This window comes from Frankliniella occidentalis, unplaced genomic scaffold (genome assembly GCF_000697945.3).
Source record: "Frankliniella occidentalis isolate FOCC.00 unplaced genomic scaffold, Focc_3.1 Scaffold18, whole genome shotgun sequence".
Lineage (NCBI taxonomy): Eukaryota > Metazoa > Arthropoda > Insecta > Thysanoptera > Thripidae > Frankliniella > Frankliniella occidentalis.
Window position 1 is genome coordinate 2,260,176 of NW_026267148.1, and position 20,439 is coordinate 2,280,614.

The 20,439-nt window shown below is 41.7% G+C and overlaps 6 protein-coding genes across 9 annotated transcripts in view; 4 read left to right on the plus strand and 2 right to left on the minus strand.

Annotated features, from left to right (window-relative positions):
- The first annotated feature begins 362 nt into the window (after positions 1 to 362).
- LOC113207584 (biogenesis of lysosome-related organelles complex 1 subunit 5) lies at positions 363 to 1,416 on the plus strand. Its single transcript, XM_026424212.2, has 4 exons — positions 363 to 431; positions 677 to 759; positions 845 to 1,033; positions 1,110 to 1,416. The coding sequence occupies exons 1-4, from the start codon at positions 413 to 415 to the stop codon at positions 1,275 to 1,277; spliced, it is 459 nt and encodes a 152-aa protein (XP_026279997.1). The 5' UTR covers positions 363 to 412; the 3' UTR covers positions 1,278 to 1,416.
- LOC127748604 (transmembrane protein 199-like) lies at positions 1,315 to 2,303 on the plus strand. The gene is made up of 3 exons (XM_026424211.2): positions 1,315 to 1,640; positions 1,721 to 1,848; positions 1,924 to 2,303. The coding sequence occupies exons 1-3, from the start codon at positions 1,315 to 1,317 to the stop codon at positions 2,217 to 2,219; spliced, it is 750 nt and encodes a 249-aa protein (XP_026279996.2). The 3' UTR covers positions 2,220 to 2,303.
- LOC113207583 (SUMO-activating enzyme subunit 1) lies at positions 2,286 to 4,057 on the minus strand. Its single transcript, XM_026424209.2, has 6 exons — positions 3,830 to 4,057; positions 3,527 to 3,698; positions 3,183 to 3,439; positions 2,912 to 3,105; positions 2,675 to 2,819; positions 2,286 to 2,583 (listed from the first exon to the last, which is right to left on the minus strand). Exons 1-6 carry the CDS (start codon positions 3,919 to 3,921, stop codon positions 2,424 to 2,426), a joined length of 1,020 nt encoding a protein of 339 aa, XP_026279994.2. The 5' UTR covers positions 3,922 to 4,057; the 3' UTR covers positions 2,286 to 2,423.
- A 270-nt stretch (positions 4,058 to 4,327) lies between these two features.
- LOC113207542 (solute carrier family 12 member 8) lies at positions 4,328 to 10,173 on the minus strand. Of its 4 annotated transcripts, none has more exons than XM_026424158.2 (14): positions 10,017 to 10,173; positions 9,443 to 9,611; positions 9,226 to 9,332; positions 8,959 to 9,139; positions 8,738 to 8,883; positions 8,398 to 8,644; positions 8,103 to 8,304; positions 7,909 to 8,006; positions 7,685 to 7,818; positions 7,392 to 7,591; positions 7,176 to 7,311; positions 6,872 to 7,057; positions 6,566 to 6,744; positions 4,328 to 6,473 (listed from the first exon to the last, which is right to left on the minus strand). In XM_026424158.2, the coding sequence occupies exons 2-14, from the start codon at positions 9,525 to 9,527 to the stop codon at positions 6,308 to 6,310; spliced, it is 2,067 nt and encodes a 688-aa protein (XP_026279943.1). In that variant the 5' UTR covers positions 9,528 to 9,611; positions 10,017 to 10,173; the 3' UTR covers positions 4,328 to 6,307. The 4 variants fall into 4 exon arrangements, with proteins under 4 accessions (XP_026279943.1, XP_026279944.1, XP_026279945.1 ...); XM_026424159.2 differs by having other exon boundaries at positions 9,924 to 10,026; XM_026424160.2 differs by lacking the exon at positions 10,017 to 10,173 and adding an exon at positions 9,887 to 10,008.
- Positions 10,174 to 10,327: 154 nt separating this feature from the next.
- On the plus strand, positions 10,328 to 13,159 carry LOC113207544 (DNA polymerase delta subunit 3). The gene is made up of 10 exons (XM_026424161.2): positions 10,328 to 10,585; positions 10,759 to 10,814; positions 10,899 to 11,153; positions 11,231 to 11,378; positions 11,554 to 11,700; positions 11,777 to 11,954; positions 12,042 to 12,130; positions 12,206 to 12,308; positions 12,389 to 12,589; positions 12,674 to 13,159. Exons 1-10 carry the CDS (start codon positions 10,472 to 10,474, stop codon positions 12,910 to 12,912), a joined length of 1,530 nt encoding a protein of 509 aa, XP_026279946.1. The 5' UTR covers positions 10,328 to 10,471; the 3' UTR covers positions 12,913 to 13,159.
- A 136-nt stretch (positions 13,160 to 13,295) lies between these two features.
- LOC113207554 (PAS domain-containing protein cky-1) overlaps positions 13,296 to 20,439 on the plus strand; it is a 142,141-nt gene continuing 134,997 nt past the window's right edge. The window contains exon 1 of the mRNA XM_052264304.1: positions 13,296 to 13,818. Coding sequence (XP_052120264.1) covers positions 13,784 to 13,818 — 35 coding nt within the window. The 5' untranslated portion in view covers positions 13,296 to 13,783. The remainder of the gene's footprint in view (positions 13,819 to 20,439) is intronic.

The following is a 20,439-nucleotide window of genomic DNA, read 5'->3' on the forward strand; positions in this document are numbered from 1 at the left end:
AATCAAAATCGATGTGACATCGAATCGACATCAAATAGATGTCAGTTATCGGAAATGTCTCGATTTTAAGACCATCTCAGGATCGATTCGACACGATAATCGACAATTTACCGACAACGATATCAGTCTGACATCATTTCGATGTAACTGTTTCTCACTGGGTACCGAACATCATTTTTATTGTTGTTTTGAAGGGAATTACAAGTGAACCAAAGCTAACCATCTGCCTCTGTCATCTGCCTTGAGAAAGGGCCGCCTTTTCGCAAGCATCTCCCTTGAGAAAAGCATCTCCGCTTCCTATTCCGAGTTTAAATTGAACTTGCCGCGTTTTTCTATATACTGAGTTTCTCCTACTTTCAAGTAGTGTAAACTCTCATACCGTCCAAACTAGGGTCGGCGGTCTAGAAATGACATGGCTGCGATTGTGAAAGGTATGTTTTCTATCACATGACATTTGACAATAATTTTGATTTTCAGCTATCGCTATTAGAAATCCTTAACTTTTGTAGATTACCAAGTGGCCATTCATAATAATAAAGAAATAAACATGCACGGGTATGCGAATGATTGGCCCATTACACGCGATAAATATTGCCCATGACACATTACTGGTGTTCTTTTTATGTGCAGGAGACACAACAAAAAGTGATAGAACTTAAAAGTTGATGATTTACAGATGCTGGTGAAATTTGGACTCGCCTCTTCGACCACAGACCATATTTAAGTGGAGAAATAAAGTTTTTCCTACGTGAGTTTGAGGTAAGCGATGAGGGGTATTGTCCCACATCACTCTCAAAAACCTTCTATTTGTAGCTTAATTGTCAGTTTATTCCTCTGCTTGCAGGAGAAACGTCAAGACCGTGAAGTAGAACGACTTTTTATTGTTTTAGAGAGAGTAACAGAGATTCGTGACTCTCAAGTAGATCGACTGAAGCAGAGTGGTGAGACCTCGCTGCCCATCCTCAACACCAATTTAGATGCTGCTCTTAATATGTGCAACCGTATGATAAAAAGTGAAGAAGAACACTTAGCTGTGAGTTACCCATAAACTGTATTTTGTTTTTAGAGAATGTTTACAGTCACATTATCCATATGCTATCTCATTTCAGGATAACAGTTTAGAGGCAAAACGGGCCTTGAGGAAGGCTGACTGGGAAAATTTCATCTCTGATATGGCTGGACGCTGTTCCAAAGTAGATTCTACATTCCAAGAAAAGGAAGGCGAACTCCGAGAGTTTTATCAAGATCTGGAGGCTAAACTGTACATTGTTAAGTGAAAGCTAATCAGAATTAGCTTCAAAACACAATTTAAAAATGGCAGAAAGCAGTGTGATTAAAATTGCTCCTTCAGAAAAGTTGAAGGAATTTATTCAACAGCACTTAGCTGATATTGATGACACACCAGAGAGAATTAAACTGCTCTCTACACCCAATGTGCCACTTAAGAAGCGAGGTGGTAAAGCAGCCTTATCTCTTCCTGACGCTGCGAGCGCATCTTTCCTGTATGTCGAAGATTTTAATTGGTTGTACAATCAAGTTAAAAAACTGCAGAAGAATGGAGATGAGTCATCTGGGATCTATTTGCACGATTTGTTGGAGGGATGTGACATTATTCTGCCAGAGCCGCCTATTGTTGAAAGGTATTGAATTTACATTTTCAATTGGTACTGATGAAAATTATTCTTTCAAATAGTTCAAAGTTTGAATATTGCTTGTTTAGGAACCCTGAGCTTGAAGCAAGAATTCAAAGGTTGAAAAAAGAACAAGCAGACAGAGAATATAAAGCTATGACTAAGAATGTTGATAATGTCAGAGTTCATCACCCTGATGACAGCATTGGATATCAGAGTAAGAGTTCTTATTTTATGCAATTATGTAATAAGTTTTCTTTAAAATAAAATTACTGATGTTATATTGTTGCAGTGAAAATGATAAACTCTCACATCATTGCTGTACTGCAGTTTGTAGTATCTGTTGGTGCAGGTTTCACCTTTGGATTTTTAGGGGTTCAACTGATGGTTGGATCTTTGGACTTTGGATTTAGGCTACTTCTTGGTGTTGCCTGTGCACTAACCATAGCTTTAGCAGAAATCTACTTCCTTGCTAAAAAGCTTAGTGAAGAGTATGAAGATGCTCCTCCTCTTCAGCCTCAACGTTTTGTTACTAAACAATCTCCTCTCAAAACTTCCCAAATCAACAGAAAAGAACATAAAGATTGAAAAGGAATCTTTTTCTACTACAGTAACTAAAAGAACTCTTGCTTTGTAAAGATTAAAAGTTTCAAATAAACTATGAGAACTTAATTTATTTTTAATTGCAACCTTACATTGGAACTTTTTCATTGCAAAACTATAAATGGAAAAACTGAGTACTTAACAAAACATATACAGAAAAGAGGGCTTCTTGTAATTAAATAAGATAACTTAGGCACCAAGACATTCAACATGACCCAAATTACGCTCTGGGTTAAAGAAAAACATGTTATTGTGAGGAGCCTCATGTTGAGATAGGGCTTTGATTATCTCTTGCGATAAAACTCCACCAACTATGGCACATACTGGGCCTATTTCAGCAAACACCATACTGGAAAAAAAAAAAAAGAAGCAAAGATGCAGTAACATAAAATGTAACATACACTATTCCCATGCACAAAAAATACGAGTTCAGGTTTTACCTCAGTAAATTATCAGGAACCTTTTCAAGAGGAATAGACATCTTAGTCAAAACTTCATTTTTTAATCTGTTCAGTTCTTCCATATCAGCAGATCGAGTTCCTGGTGAAGGATCTCTCATGTTCTCAGAACGGAATTTAAGGAGGACTAAAATATAAAATGTTATCAGAAATGTTACATGATGTATGGTAAAATATATGGTAAAAAACTATGAAGAAAGTCAGTTATGAACAACTTACTTTTCATCAAAAAGTATGATGATTCAGACTTTTTCAGTTTTTTGGAGTAGGGCTCTGCTGTCCAGTCTACATCTAATGCATTTTGAAGAGGCACAAATGTTGAAGATCGTTTGACAGTTGTTTTAACTGGTTCTGCTTTCAGACGCTTTGCAGCAGGTTCTTCAGTGGCTGTAGGTTTAAACTCTGTAATTTCTCTGAAAAAGGGCACAGTTGTAAGTATTAAATAATACTGATATAGATAGATTAAGCTGGTTAGTCTGCGAATACATACTCAGCGAACTCGTGAGTCTGTAGGTCAGCAAACATAAAGCCAAAGAAGCCAAAGACATCTCCACAGAAGAATTTAATACTCTTTTCTCTGCAAATTTTATCTAACCGCAGTAGTTGATCGGTTGGACACTTGGTGGCACAAATGGCTTCAAATGCATGAAAGTATTCATCAGGATGATCAGCAACTGCACATGTCTCTGCAGTCACATTAACCATTGGGTTTAAGTTCTGCGTACGAGCCAAAGAAGCTTCAGCTCTCTGAAAAAGTCAGTGACACTTTCAGAAACTAAATTTAATAGAACAGAAAGATTGTGTACATTCATGAAAACAGATGACATTACTTACATTTTTACCTATCTGGTCACGAGGAACCAGAAATTGTGAGCAGATGTCATCTTGAGAAGCAGCACCATCATCAAGAAGTGTAACAGATTTGACACCAGCTAGAGTTATATTTTTGGCAACTTCAGCCCCCAAACCTTTCAGCCCAATGATGAGAACGCGAGATGAGCGCAACCTACAAAAAACAATACAAGAATTTAAAAAATCGAAAATTTTACAAACTTTCAAGTGCAAGTAAGTTATGAACGATGATATGGATTAAAGTAGCAAAGTAAAAAATAAAATCAAAATATGGAAATTTCTAACCTCTTCTGAGAATCCAGGCCCCATAAACGAATTTGTCTATCGTATTGTTCCGCTTCAGCATCTGTCAGCTCATTCGAGTTAAGTTCCACCATTTCTAAATCTACTTTGAAAAAAGTACTCGTGAAATAGAATCAGTACAGAGCACCACACTTCTGAGAAAAGGCGACGATAGCGGTGGCGGTACCGGCGTTTGATTTTGACGGCTAGTGAAGTGTAGTGAAGTGCGGCGAGGAGGCTCGTTGCACGCTAGGGGAGGGGGGAAGAAGACTCTTGGGGGAGGGGGACAATGTGGCGAAAGGCGGGCAGGATTTGACTTGACTTGACTAACTACGGCTGGAAAATAAGTTGTGGCCACTAAAACTAAGCTGTGGAATAAATATCACTGGAAGTTCGGGACTGTACCTACGGTTTTCATCTGTTGCAGTTGTTTATGGGTGAAAGTAGGAAGATACGATAGAAAAGGTAGAAATAAGTGACAAGAGCGACACGTATGTCAAGTAATTTTGTTATAGACTTTTATTAGTCAGAAAAATTAAAATTATTTAAATTTGGCAAGTAGCAATTTCGTTGTGCCACTATACACAAATACTTTCCAATCCATTCATAGAATGGCACTTTGATGTAACACTCTGAATGGAGGGATCTACAATGATAATCACAAAACAAAAAAAAATGAAAATAATTTGCAATCTTTATGACCCAACTGGAAGGTACAAAGCAACAATATTGCATCTTTTACAAGACAAGACAGAACTTCAAGCATCTTTATGTTTCATTCAAAGAAGCTGCCTACGTAAATTAAGTAAACTGAATGAGCAAAATGGAAAGGAATAGGAATTGTAAGTGTCTAATCGCAAAAATCACTCAACACATCATACATAATACTACTTCATCTCACAGCATGAGGCATGGTTGGAAGCTTAATATATTGCAGTTGAAGTATTGCTGAAGAAGAGAAATGGAAAACCAAAGACAACAACTCATGATTGCTTCAGTCCCTATCCCTCCATAAATTCATTCTACACAGCAATATGCTACATTGAAAATCTGTAGTAACAAAACGTATTGCAGTAAACAACAAAATAAATTAGCAAAGACAATACCTTTAAAAATATTCAACAAAGTACCAGTGTTTTTACAACACTTGATCAAATTCATTATAATATGAAACACAAGTTACAATAACATTTTACTTCACACCCACTATTACAGACCAACTATTCATTTAAATAAAATCCGATTGAAAATTTTACGAAAATAGATTAACTTATTTAAGAATGGTACGGAATTAGAATAATTACTCATTAGGTATTACTCAGTCATTAAAAGCACAAGTTCTGGAAAAAGGAATCGGTCCACAAAAAAAATGTGTGGACAAATTGATTTCATCACAATTAACAACAACAAAAAGGTTTACAAAAACAAACAATACCCAACAAAACATTGGAAGGGCAAAGGGGGATATACGAGCAGAACGCAGCGAGCATATCTTGAACGCTAGCGCTGAATTAACGCTGGCACTGGTCAGAACAGGGAGAGGAGAGAGTGGAAGAGGACCTTGCGAGCGTTGTTTTAACACTAGAGGCAAAACTACGCTTGCTGCGGTGCTATCGTAAATCCACCTTATAACAGTGTAATCACTTTCAGCACACAGATGGACTTCTACTTACTGTACCAGGGATTCTCATTAAAAAAAAAATAACAGAAAAAGCTTTCAAAAGATACAATAAATACAACATCATTGGAGCACATAAATAGTAGATTAATAAATTAAGTCATTTCAGAAAACAGTTAATAAATAAATAAAGAAGACGTTGCATGGAAATTCCTTACAAATTTAAAGCACCAAAGATATAGTAAGAAAGAGAACATGTTACAACGGATACTTTTTTCCAGAATTTTATGAAAACAGAAGAGTACATTAAACAAACTGATGAACACAGATCGGTCAACTCAAAATATGAAAAGGAGCAAAATTATTATGCTAAAATAATTTTTACGTGATGTCATCAGAGAAAAATTTGGGCTATTTATATCACCTATCATGTGTTTGAAAGCTTACATCTAGTGTTCAGCTAGTCAGTCCATTTCATTTGAAATACTTTGTCGACTAATTTGCACTGGTTCAATAATCTGTTTTTCTAGAAATATCACAATAGGAATTCTGGAAAGATGGTACAAGCTACGATGTCAACAAAATGAGATGAGTCCCAAGTGTTTTCCTAAGTTTCTCTGACCCATGACATTAATGAATTTGAACTGTGAGACTTTCTTATGTTTGGTTTAGTGTTCAGGACATGTAGATCATTTCACAAATTTAATTTTAAGACAAGAATAAATTTTTAGTCAGAAGTGCAAAAGATCAAAACTTAATGAAAGGAATTTTTAGTTGGAAATATAAGATGTAATGTAATGATACATTAAATGGATAGCCACCTTACTAAACTGATATGTCTTTTGTAAGCTTCTAAATCATGATCAATCCTCATCAACATCAACAAATCTTCCCTGAACTGTTGAGGACTGATGATAACGACGCCGGGAAGCAAAATCTTCATTGTCATCATTCAACTGTGCAGACTGAACTTCAACACCAGGACAGACTGGAGTAACAACAATGTGCTCATATTCTTGGACACGTTTCCTGCAAATACAATTGGTTACATTATGCAAGATTGTAAACAATAAGAAAACCGAAAGCAACAAAATAAAAATAAAAAGTCAGGAACAACATACCCTAAAGCCCGTAAAATCGCCTGTTTAAGCCAACGGAAAAAATTAAACTCTGCAGAGACACCAGGTTTCACAGCAGGGTTTGCTTGTCCTATGTAAAACCATACAAGGAACAGAACTCCCATATTAATCAAGGCATATCCCCAATGAACAAGGAACATCATGCCAATCTTTAGGACAGCCTACAATCAAATTTAAAGAAAAGTATTAGAGACAAAACTTAAGCTTAAGCTCAATGGAGGATGGAGGGAGGGGTGAAATACAACACACATAATATTACAACAGTCAAGGTAAAGAGTTTTTGCATACCCCGAACAGAGATGCCCATCGGTTGCAGAGACTTGAATACCAATTCTGTGGTTTAGAATGAATGTTGGTTTGCTTAGAATCGTTTGGTAGGGTCACTCCAACTTCTACTGCTGTAACTGCACTCCCAGTTACACTAACTGTGTCATCAGGAGAGGACACAGCACTGTGGTCAGATGCATGACTACCCTGTAAACAGTTGAAATTTAATTATTGTTAGAGATTTTGAACAATACATTTGTCAGTTAGTTTGTAGAATAAATTATTAGATTGGTTAGATGAAATAAAAGTGGGAGAATATTCTCACCGTTCCTTTTTTGTGATGCAATCTTTCAGGAAACAGTTTATCTAAATCACTGTGAAAGTGGCTGTCAGTATGAGAATCATGACCAGCTGCTCCATATCCATCTCGGGATTCAAAAGTGGGACTTTGTTCACTGTATCTAAAACCAAAATGACATAGTAGTAGGTAATAAAGATTGTTTGATTTTAAAACTATTAGTGGAAATAAATTGCTAAGTACCTGAACCTTTCTTCACGTTTCAACCGCATGTCAAAAGTTTGAGCCAATGCAAAATATGAGTAGTCAACAGCTGCGTAAGTGAGCAAAAAAGGCATTGTCACTACAGGGCCAAGGGTGTTTATTTGTCCAATTATGATGAAAGTTATGGTAACCACTGCAACCACAGTCATGGAATAAACTGGTACTTTATTCGGACCTCTCTGAAATTCATGGTATAAAATAATAATTAATTCAAAAACAATTGAACAGAATACCTGTTAAGTGTTAACATTTCACATAGTATATTTACATACCCCATGCCCTAAAAACTGTATGACAGGAATAACATTCTCATTAGCTATGGATTGTAACACCCTTGGAGTGCCATACATAGCAGCAAGACAACTGGACATGGATGATACGTATAATCCGGCAAGAAGAGGAAAATCTAAAATTTTGTTAGATGATTATTACAAGAATGCAAAGAAAAAATAATTGGAGTTTGCTGAAATTACAAATGGAATGATTTGGAACTTACGTAGAGCAGCTACTTTGGCAGCAATCATATAGTTTTTCAAAGCCTGTCTGGTGCATGTTGATGCCAAGACAATCACAAACATTAAGTATAAAAATGTCCTGTAAAAACAGACAAAAAAGGATGACAGTAGTATTAATTCATTGTCAGTTGTAAATATTGTAATGTTTCCACTTGATCAAATGAATGCAACTCACCCCACTCCTACAGCAGCAATAGTACCATTTGGAATGTTGACATTAGGTTGTCTCAGATCACCACTCATGTTAATACCAGCCATTATACCAGTCACAGTAGGGAAAAACACTCCAAACACAGTGAACCAACTGTAACCACCAAAATAATCCGGATAGGTATTATTAGCTAAGTTTCCTGACATCCATCCATCAAATCCACTTACTGAAACAGGAAAAAAAAAAATTATCAGGAAGTTACACAGGTAACATAATTTAATTTTCGATACTGAACAAACATTCTCAAAGTTAAACTTACAATGATCAGTATGTACAAAGCTGCCAACAGCAAAATCCAGCCCAGCAAGCAAAAGGATAAGTAGAAGTATGAATTGAAGTTTTACCACCCATTTCACACCAGCTACATTTATTGCACCAAGCAAAATAACAGCTGCTCCTGCTAATCCTCGTTCTGACCAAGGAGATTTCTCAGGTCCAGTCTCAAGGCCTAAGAGTTCAGCCAACGATTCTCCAAAGCCCAAAACATACAGGGCACAGCCAACAGCCTACAAAAGATGTTGTTATATTTATTATTTCAATTATTATAAAGCATGATGAGTCATATATATCTAATGTGAGGGTTGTTTGAACATTTTTACCTGTCCAAAAACATAGAGAAGACCAATGGCTCCTCCAAAACGGGACCCTAAGACATGTGCTAAAAGAAAATAGACACCGCCACTCTCCATCCTACATCTTTCGCAGATTCCTACAGCTGACATCACTGATGTTAAAACAACCAAAACTGCAAAACAAGAGAAAAACGGATAAAAATAAATGTACTTCATTAGATGGTAGAGTTTATTGATGCCTGACTTACCTGTAGACAATACCATAAGAACAGCATTTACTATTCCTGCTTGGGCTACAATCCAGCCTGATCGTAGAAACACAATCACACCGAAGATGTTAATTAAACATGAAGTGAAAACGCCATCCCAAGTACCAAAGAGGACAGGTTGTGATATAAAAAAGTTAGATTTCCACCATGGCTGTCCTGCCTGGAAAATTTTAGAGCCGATAAAAAACAACCAATCATGACATTTTGATATATTTTTATAAGCACAAGAAGAAATATGAACCGTACATGTTCCTGGGCAAAAATTTCTGAAGCATCAGATGGTTGGTGACCATAGTGGTACTCAGGCTCATTGCCTCCTCGGGTTTCATCACGGCTAGAGCTGTGTCTGCGTGCTGCAGGTTGAAATCGTATTAGATTCAAACCAAAAACCAATATCAGAACGATTTTCCATGAATGTCCTTCATATCTGTCTTTTGGACGCCTGTTTCTGGAACAAACTTACTTGTATTGCGACTCCCGTCCAAGCCAAAGCGCTCCCAGTCTAGATCTTGAGGTACAGAACGATGATTTTTCTCCTGTGACTCCATTTTTGATGTCGAGAAAGCCCTTTAGAAGGTATGTGAAGATGTGTACATGTATTCTTTGAGCATTGTCTAGAGGCCTGAAAAATACTGAAAAGGAGAAGAACTTTTTACAGTTTGATACGTTACGTAAAATTTGAGAACCTGTCATCATAAACTGAAAACAAAAAAAAAACACACGAAGGAGACACAAACAAGCGTATTTGAACTTTGTCTTAGTATCATTTCATATAATCTGCTATACTCAAGTCAAAACCGTCACAACATAACCTCAAAGTTATTTACATTAAAATTGGTATCTGACGTCTAATTCTTCCTTAAAACTTTCCAATAAGGATATAAAATAATCAGTTATACTGTCGTACCAGACGACTGAGCAATAAATGTCTATATCCAACGTACTGACGGGTATCGGCTCAAGAGTGCCGAAGATTGTGAGCACGGCAGGCACTACGCCAAAAGCCTCTTAATGTTACATGTAGGTGAGATACTCACTTCAGAAGAGGCAGAAAGATAAGAGACGCTAGCCAAGCCAGCAAAATGCCCGATAAAAACTTAGTGCACTTTTTCCGAGCGGGTATCAACAGATGACACTTGTTTGTGTACGGCCAGCTGTTCTGCTGATAACAGAGCGGGATGAGTCATAAAGCGGATGAGAAATTGCTTCTATTGTTATTAGTATCTTAAACCTGTGATGACAAATATCAGGAGATATAAAGGCAAAAGTTTAAGCCATTTGTTTCGGTGTCTCCAGATAAAATATTCTTGCGCATGTTGTGGTTTCTAAACCGTTGAATTTGGCGAGTGTTGTCAGTAATTCCGATGTAAAGTCCAGTCCAAGAAACAGTTTAGTGTTATTTGGTTTAGCAGCCTGAAGAGTGCAAGAACAAAACCGAAACGTTAAATTCCCGCCTTCCAGCTACCTCCGGGCGAATGAATGGAATCTTTGGATGTGTTCTGTCTCCTCAAATCGTGCAACAATTAACCACACCGAAATGGATGGAAAGTGTGAAGAAATGTATTTACAGAATCTTGAAGAATTCGTTATGGATGAAGATAAAATAGTAAGTGAGGTCCCGGCAGCTTTCGTGTGCGTCTCGAGTTATAACGAATAGTCCAACCTCTCTTGTCCAATTGTTGAAATGTTGGTTTTAGAATTATAAATAAATAATATCTATCGCCCATTTATCGTGAACATCACTTTTGTGTTTAATTAAATATTTCTTCACTTTTTCAGGTCACTTATAAATGGCTAAGCAAGACCCTGAATATCCATGTGAATCAATCAAAACAGTAAGCAGAATATTGTCTTTTTTTTGTCTTTTTTGTTTTATTCAACTGTTCTTTCTGTAACAAAATCTTTTTAATTCTATTTAGACTACTGTACACATTCTGTAAGGATAAAAAAGACCTTGTGTCTGCAACATTTTTAATAGCAGGAAAGCTACGATGCAATGGAGAATGCCACATGGTTGTTGTTGGGCAAGATCAATATGAGGAAATGAAATTGTCGTTTGAGTCTCTCTCGTCCGAGCATGTTTACAGCATTCAGAGAGCAAAGAAAACTCCGTCCTTAAGCACTCTCTACACTGTGAACACTCAACCTTTCGATGAAAAAGAAGGTGTTGAAAGGTAAACACACAATGAGACATCAAGAAAAATAAAAGACATTGATTTATTTCACCCCACATTCTATTTTTGTTTTGTAGCCTGGGAGCTATTAGGTGCAAAGAGAGTGTGCGGAGAGCTGCTGAAGAATTAGCGCTCCTTAGAATTACTGTTCCCCCTCCAGCACCTGCCAAAGTTGTACCGAAACAAACACAGTCTGCTGCTTCCTCGTCTAAAGAATCTGAAAAGGTAATGAAAATAGCTAAATGTTGTTTGACAGTTGGAGTTAAGATTAAGATCACTGTCCTCAAGATTCAGTCTAGATTTTTTGAAGGAATTTTAATACGAAGCAGTCTCTGCTTGAATCTGTCTTTTTTATGTATCACTTTTGCTGTGTTAGATTTTTAACTTTGTCGATTTTCAGGTGTCACCCCTCAAATCAAAGTCTGAAGAAAGAAATGGGAAAGAACCTGCAACCAAAGACAAGGCAAAGGGAGGCCTTGCGGCAATGTTTGCAGCCCAAACTTCAAAGGCCTCGAAATCAACTGCTGCGTCTTCCTCAACAACTAAAGTTAGTTGTTGTTTCTTTTTTCATGCCATTGTATCCTCTGTCTCCAAATTTTGCTTATTACTGAATTTTCCTGCAGAATAACACAGCAGGCAAGAAAACAGGCGGTATATCAAATTTCTTTAGCAAAGTCAGTAAGGAAGAACCCACTGAAAAATCCAGTAAACCAGATGGAAACAAAGAACCTACAGTGAAGACCTGTGAAGAGGAGTCTGTTGATGTGGAAAATGTATCAGAAGAGGCGAAAGAGATCTGTGGTATATTGACCCTCAACTTTGTTGCCCTTCTTGTGCACAGTAGGTTCACTCTAATTTTTTTTTAACACTTAGTTTTTGCCTTTGCAGATGACATACCATCTAAACATTCTAGCTCTGTAACTGCTAAAGTTGAGAAGAAGCCCAGCCCAGAGTCCAAGAGTAAACAAACACCTAAGGTACCATCCATTATTTGGACATATATATTGGTAAATCCTATTTGGCCCCTTTTATTAATATCTTTTTTGGATTAGGCAACCAAACAGAATAAAAAGAAAAGAGTTAAGGCACAGGAAAAGAAGGATGATGGAAAGAAGAGGAAACGTATCAGGCAAATATCTGATAGTAGTGATGATGGTATGTTTATTCACTATGTATTATGATTTCCTATCACATTCTTCAAAGGCTTTTTACTCACCCCATTTTGTTTTTGGCAGATATTTTTGACGAAGAAGAAGATAAAGTATCATCACGAGAGCCATCTCCAGTGCCAGTGCTTGAAGCGAAAGCTCTGGAATCAGACGAGGAGGACGATGTTATACCCCCTACTCCAGACGCAGGGAGCAGTAGTGGTCGGGTCCGCCGGAAAAGGAAAGTCAATAAAGACAAAACCTTTATGGATGACGATGGATATGTTGGTAAGTTGAAAATAAAAGTAAAATCAAATATTGAACAATATTTTTGTTGGTAAGCTGTATGACTGATCACTGGGAAATCTTTAGTTACACAGAAGGTTACTGAATATGAAAGCTACAGTGAAAGTGACACCGAAAATCAAGAGTCCAAAAAGATGAAGGAACCACCATCAACAGCGTCAAGCAAAGAATCCCCTTCCTCCTCCAAAAGCAAAACAAAGAAAGGCAAAGCCCCTGCTAGTAAGAAACCATCTCCAATCAAAAACAAGTCCCCTGCCAAGAACAAACAACAATCATTAATGAATTTTTTCAAGAAAAAGGATTAAGCAAATCATGGTGAGCATCACCAAGCATTCCTGTTTGGTTTCTATTGCTGTTATTCTTAAATATGAGTAGTCTTCCTTCATCAAGTCTTTGCCAACTCTGCATGATTGTGATGGCACATTGTGGTGTCCATTTTAATTTCAGTTGTCCTGTAAATGTACTGTGAGAAATTTTTATAAGGCCAGGTTGTAATTGCAGTTTTAAACTATGGTTAAAAGTGATACTTAATACAACATTTTTAGAAATCTATTTAATTTTTGTCTGATTTTTATTATTTCCAATCTTTTGTGCAAGGAATAAGTTAGTTGGGCGTTTTGCAACATGGTCTTCATAAATACCACACACTGTGAAGATTTCAGGCTTAGTGATAAAATAATATGTGCTGCTGAAAGCTAATAAGCAGACATTACTTAATATGAATTTTAACGCGTCCAGTGCGGCTTGACCACAATGTGGTCACACTTTGCTGTCTTTTCCAACCCCTAGAATGCACAGCCGCACTGAACATGTTAACTCATATGTATTACTGCTACTATGGTATTCTGGGGGAAATTATCAGCATGTTTTCTTTAACTTTACCAGACAAGTGTTTTGCAGTTGGCCGTGAGAAACCCTTCTCATAAAGGGAGGTGTTGTGACAGATTATTGTCAAAATACACGTTAATGGAAATTATTTCATTTAAGAAAATCTTGTTTATTGGCTGGTACTGTTAGGTCTGACCTGAGGTAAATGTTTCTGTTGATGAAGTTTACTAGCCATAAGTAAACGACCCACTGTCCTCGAGGGGGAAAAATACTAGCACTAATGCAGGTCTGGGGTTTACAGGTGTGAGAAGCTCAGAGTAGGTGTAGTCAGCTTGTTGGTGTAGATATATGAGGAACATCATCGACGATCCGCCCGCTTCCAAGTAGGTAGCTTATGCATACCCAAATCTATTGCCTCTCTGACAAAAAAGTGTTAACGGTTGAATCCCGGGCCCTTGCTGCTCAATTCAATGATCGTTTTTTATTAGATTTATCGTGAGATGATGAATTGTTCTCATTTCTCTTAGCTTCAGGGATCATCTAGAAAGTACGATCGTCACTCGCCTTTACAAATCTGCCCAGTTCAGTCGATGGAAGCTGTCGTGGCCCCTGATAGGTAGGCAACACTTTCCCTACAGCGCATGCGTGTACAGCGGGTTGGCCTACCCCGAGTGACGCAGGCACCAAGCTTCTGTAATTTGCCGACAGAATTTGAGTAAAGCGGACGTACTTTCTGGGTGATCCCTTGGGCCTTGAGCGCGTTTCAGTTTGTCATATATTCACTATGGGCGGATTATGAAGATGTGCTCATGCATCACTCGAGTGCAACCGTGGGTTCGTCCAGGTCCGCGTTGAGTGGCCTTAGTTGTGGTAGTGGGATCCTTCAGGCGACCAAGTCCCGGTGTGGGACTCTCTTTGCCATGAACTCCCCGGTGCAGCGCTGTATGCGACTGTGTGCCGCATGGTGGGGTGGGCGCAATGAGATCCTATGGCGAGCAGGGTACAGCGATGACACGTTTATTGAAATGATATTGAAATGAAGCAAGAGACCGGCCCCCAACTCCCCTCTCCCCTTGCCCGATGTTTTCAGAGGTGGGGAGCTCTGTAGGGCCCGGCAGGACCGACCAGGTTGCGACCAAGCAGCCTGCACGCTGCAGGCGCCCCCGCCCCGCCCCACCCGACCCTCACCCCATACCCGCCCTCCACCCGGCGTGACCCCCTGAGAATGCGGACGGTAGCGAACGGGAGCCGTGGTCCCCGGCGGGGCCATACGGGTAGCAGAGAGGGACCCATGTGCACTTTTCTGGGAAATCTTAGTTTCTTACATGGCTGCATTGTTCCACCGGGTACAGTCTGCTCCGCGAGCAGCGGCCGCGTGGCCCTGGGCTGGCCATGCCCTGCCAAGGCTGCAAAAGGGATCGGGAGTACCCAAACAAAAGTTTATTTTCCTGTTTGGGTCCGTGAGACGCCCCTTTTTCGAAAAACACGAGGAGCGTGATGAGGGCAAAATGTTGACTCTTATATTTTTAAGATTGAACAATAATTAAAAAATTACAAGTAAATCACGCAATGTTTTCGAACATTATCGTACTGTACATGACCCACGATAATTTAAAGTTAATAAAAAGGATAATTCCTTAATTTGCCATTTTTACCCCATTAGTCTAAAGCTGCCTAAATGCTGTGAATGAACGATTACTGCGGATAAGGCCTCGCGGCTACTCTAGGCAAGTCCAAGACATGTTTGCTGGTGGTGGTAGCAGTACTCGAGGACGTGGTGGTAATGTTCGGGAGGGGGAAGTCGCGAGCGCCGTGGCGCCAGACGGCGCCGCCCCTGCCCGGGCCCAGCAGGCGCCCAGGCCCAGGCCGTGCGACGTCCGTCTTTGTCCTCCTTTGCGAGGCTTTCTTCATGGGCCCTGCCTACTGCTCCGTGGCCTCACTTTTTGGCGTCAGGCGCCGTCTCCTGTCGCACCAGACGACCCTGTCTCTGTCCTCTGTCCCTCTGTCTTTTACTCCCCGATATATAAAACCCGGAGGAGGGTGCGATGGCGACAACTGACCGGAGGGGATTGATCGGGCACGTGACGTATCCACCTGATGAGGGAGGATATGCCCCCCGAAGTGAGGCTCGGGGCCCGGGACCCGGGGAACGGAAGGGTATCGGACAAAGGCCCCCTCTATCCCTCCCAAAATTTACGAAGCATTGTGAGCGCGCCGGAGTGACATGTGCCTGCCTCTGAGGCCGATTAAAGTAGCGTCCGCAGGCTGGGAACGGAACTGTTATACTGTCTGGCACGTTTAAAACGGTCGCGATATTCATTTGTCTAGCGGCTCTTATCAAATGAGAAATATCTTCAGGTGACCGTCACGTCAGCCTTGTTATTTACGATTACAATCAAATAAGTTCAGAAAAATGTCTTGAATAGTTTTGCAGTAAAACCCCCCGACGTCTACTCAGTTAGTGATCGACCCATCTCATCACACTGCAACACCCTGTCGTTTGTATAAAGAATTTGTATCTGTGGCACCGCTTTGATTTATGTTGAGATCTGTTGCTGTCAGCTAATCGTTCCTGATTGCCGTCCGTGCATCGCATGATCTGTCTGTCGGCGGTATAGCGCTGTGCACCTACAAGCTGCACTTGTACACAGCACGGAGGGTAAAAGGATTTATGCGGCAGCAGCGAAAAGATTAATCGTGAGCTGTGCAAGACACACTAAACGCCGTGGCCAATTTGCTCGCCAAAATTTTGGCCTTTTAAGAGACTGCCAATTTTTGACCACCTTGCTTGGCCGAAAATTGGTCGCCCCTAAAAGAATGCTAAAATTTGGCACTCACAATGGCCTAAATTTGGCCTTATTTCAAAAGGAGACGAAACTTTTGCAAGCAAAGAGCAAAGAGGCCAAAAACTTGGCAGTCCGAAATTTGGCATTCAAAAAGGAAATGCAGCAATTTTGACCATTAATGCGACCACATCGTTTACAGTGAATAGTCATACCTGTAAATACAGGCGCGCAGTAGGGGGCTGAGCGCACACCAACACGCGCTTTTCGTAGCAAAACGTCTAGTCATTGACGGGGTGAGTCCGTGCCCTGGTCGACCAAATGTCCTCGGTGACGAATACGTAGACTTCCCTACTCCGGTGAGGCCACACATTCATATTGCGTTTTTGTCCATCTGTCTGCGAGCGCACTGTCTATGCACGTCAGCTTGCGAAACCCTTATTTTTTTCCTTCTACGAACTCCAATCAGCTGTTATGTAGATCGATGATGTATCTCGGGGATTTGGTGCTCTACGCTTGTACGCCGCGCCCTCTCTCTACCCCCTGCGGCCCGTGGCGCGGCGCGGCGCGGCGCGGCGGGGTGGACCACCGGGGCACTGGGCCGGACCCTGGACGCCGGACTGGACACGGCCCCATCAATCAGAGTCTCATGGGCGCACGGCTAGGAGAGAGAGAGAGAGAGAGAGAGAGAGAGAGATGGGCAGAGCAGCCTGGTGTTGAGTTGGCTCGCGCGTTGTGTGTGAGAGAGACGCAAGGCATGGAAACTGCGCGATAGTCATGCATCTCTTTCCCACTCTCTAACCCCCCCTTCCTGACGGCCTCTCTCGCTGCCCGCGCCTCTCCGTGGGGGTGCTCGTCTTTAGGCGTCCACACACGCACGCTGGGGACATCGTGTCTTGCTGCGGCGTGGCGTGGCGTGGCGTGGCGTGGCATGCCAAATAAGTGAAGAGGCCTGGCCTGCCTCGGATTGACGCGCACGGCTCTATCTGCGTGGATCGTACAGATCGTACAACGCCGCGGGTGGTGGTGGTGGTGGGGGACAAAGCACACATACCTTTGGACAAAAAGTTGTACCTGGGGAGATGCTGCCAAGTTCTCGGTGTGTCCAGTCGCAGGGTAGACCCAGCTAACGTATGGTCTAGGATAATGGTGATATCCTATACGAGTGCGCTCTCTAGACTTAACACTGCTTGACTTATTGGGACAGATGACCCTGAGCTAAAATGGTTTCTCCAGTTCTGAAAAAAATAAAAATAAATAAAAAAAGTAGTTGTTTAGGCATAAGTTTTTAATATTCAACATTCAACGGTGTACTCGAGCCGGGTGCAGCGGCAGGACTGCTGGGCGGCATACATTTCGGTCCGTCATTTATCGCAATTGTTATTCTTGCGGCGAACAATGCGGGTTACTTGCGTTATGGGACGCCAAATAATAAAAACAATAATAAAAATGACAAAACGTGTGGTCCGCCCACTTACCCCGTCTCGCCATATATGCGTCCTCTCTGCGCTTGAACTGTCACTGCCCAGCTTCACATACCGTGGACCTGGCCTGGCTCATGCTAATGAATATCGTAATAATGGTGGGGGTCACACTGGTCAAACAAGTGTGCATCTGTGCACACTTAAACTATGCACTGATAAGTGAAGTGTTAAACTGGCGTCCACATGCACATGCTCAACACTATTTTGCACACTTTTGAGTCTTTGATAGGATATTTGAATACTTGTGTTCAACAGTAAATCTGAACACTTTAATGTGTCCGAATCTTCATAGCCAACCCTGATGTTGAACGCTTTGAAGTGTTCAACGTTACTGTTAAACACTTTATAGTATTCAAATACCCAGTCAAACACTTGAAAGTGTGCAACATAGTGTTGAGCAGGTGCATGTGCACGACAGTTGAGCACTTTATTTGTCAGTGATGCTTTTCTCTAATTAGCTCACTTCATGGTGTTTAAACATTTAGCACACATCACGTAACGTACAAAGTTAAAACGTTTGGAAAGTATATTAAAACTGCACACTTGGTGACACTCTGGTTTTTAGTATGAAATCACATACCAAAGTGCAAAAGTAGCACATCCTGTGGTGCGCTGTTGCCGGGACGTTTGCGAAGTGTGTAAAGTTTGCACGGTTCGTGATGTTGAGTTCGACACCAGGAGGTGTGCAAAGATTGTACATTTGAAAAGCACACCGATTGGTGTGCAGCTTGCTACATTTGTTTTACCTGTAGTGTATGATTTTGACGATGATGACATTAACGTTGCTGGTTTTGCGTGTTGCGGAAAGCAATTTCATTTGATGCTGACGCTAGAGGCGTGGGCATTACGACTATTGAGTCATCGACTGAGATATTGATGATGATGACGATGATCTTTATGAAAAGAAAACCCCTGCATTCTGCGCGCTGACCCGGATGAATGGCTGCTTGACCCGGGCAGATGAGAAATTTACCACCAGCGGCGCGCGAGGAAAGGTATGAAATAATAAAACGGTGAATGAGGCCGGAGCCGCCGCGCCCCGCCGCGGAGCGGAGCGGCTTGCCGGGCGCACCGCCGGGAATACTACTTATTGGCGGGTTTATTTAAAGGCGGTCAAGGTGTTGGCCTCTCGGGGTAATTAAAGAGCCTCGGTGCGCTCAGAGTTTCGCGTCCCGGCGCGGGGCGGGCTGTTGCGGGCGGCGGCGAGTGTGCTCAAAGTCAAAGCGCCGCCCGCGCGCCCGCCCGTGTGGGAGCCGGTGTGCGAGCGGGGGAGCTGGCCTCACCCAGAAGGGCCCGGGGGGAGAATGCGAGGACCCCAGGGTGAGGGCCTGAAAGATGGCCATCTGCGCCCGCTCAGCGGCGGTGGTACTTGAGCAATTGGTTTAAGAGAAAATCTAGCAGATTTCATTTCGTTGTATTATGGCGTCGGTGTCGTGCTCGTGCGGTGGGGGAAAGGGGGGAGGGGAGGCGCCCGTCTCCTTGATAGGCAGTACGTGTGGGCCAAGCGCACCGCTGCCCTCCGGTTGCCTACTCGCCCTGGTAGGTGCCTGTGCGGTAGGCAGCCCGTGCGGGTCGGGTGGACCGCCTGTCCCCCAGCACCCCCAGTTGCTTAACTGCCAGGAGCGTCGCGCAGCTGTGCGCTCACCCCGACGACTTACACTACCGGGGTGCCCGCAAACGTTCTGAATCCGTTCACACAACGCTTCAGTCGATCTATTTACACTGATAAACTAAGTGTTCAACTGCTCAACACTTGTAAATGTGCAACTGCAAGTTGAATACTTGCAAGTGTGCAACTCCCTACCCGTACACTTGTAAGTGTTAAACTCGGTAGTTGTGCACTTGCTAGTGTACAACTCCTCGGTTGAACACTTCCTTAGATTGGACGCTTACTGTGTAGGAAGTGCTCAACAGAGGAGTTGCACACTTGTAAGTATTAAACTTGCAGTTGCACACTTGCAAGTATTTAACTTGCAATTGCACACTTCGAAGTGTTGAGCAGTTGAACACTTAGTTTATCAGTGTATTGGGAGCGTCGATTACTTTTATTAGATCTTGTAAAATCTTTCCAGCTACTTCTGAGGTTTGTGACTCATTTCGTCGCATTTTGTTTGTTTTTTAGTAACTTGCAAGTTAGGGATCATCCTGAAAGAACGTCCGCCATGCCGTTACGAAATTGCCCAGCTCTGCCAATGCAAGCTCTTATGGCGCCTGGCAGGTAGGCAACGTCTTTAATGCACAGCACGCGTGCACTGTTGGGTGGCCTACCCCAAGTTTCGCAGGCGCTGGGCTCCTGTAATTTGTCGAACGAATCGGAGAAAAGCGGACGTACTTTCTGGACGATCCCCATGTGCGATGTTATGTAATTTACCAATTACTAAATGTGTCGTAAATGTGCAACCTCCCACTCTTGCTGCTCGTAATTCGATTCTAAGCCTATACGCAGTGCTTGTAAATTTGCAATTTTGAATTGTAATGTACGACATCTTCCATGGCAAATTATTCCGTACCCGGTACGACAATTTTCCACAGTGTGTCTTTTTGCCGGAGTGCCCGTACATGTGCCGTACCTTCGCGCTATTGCTGGTGTGCTTTGGCCTTTGCACTAAAACCTCTCGTCGGATCACTCTACTTTCTTTGCATACGGGCCGCCGACTGCTGCTGCTGCCTTAAAGCGGTCCTTCCGCATCGCAGCCTCCCCGCTACGCTCCTCGTACCCCAACCGTACCCCCCGCTG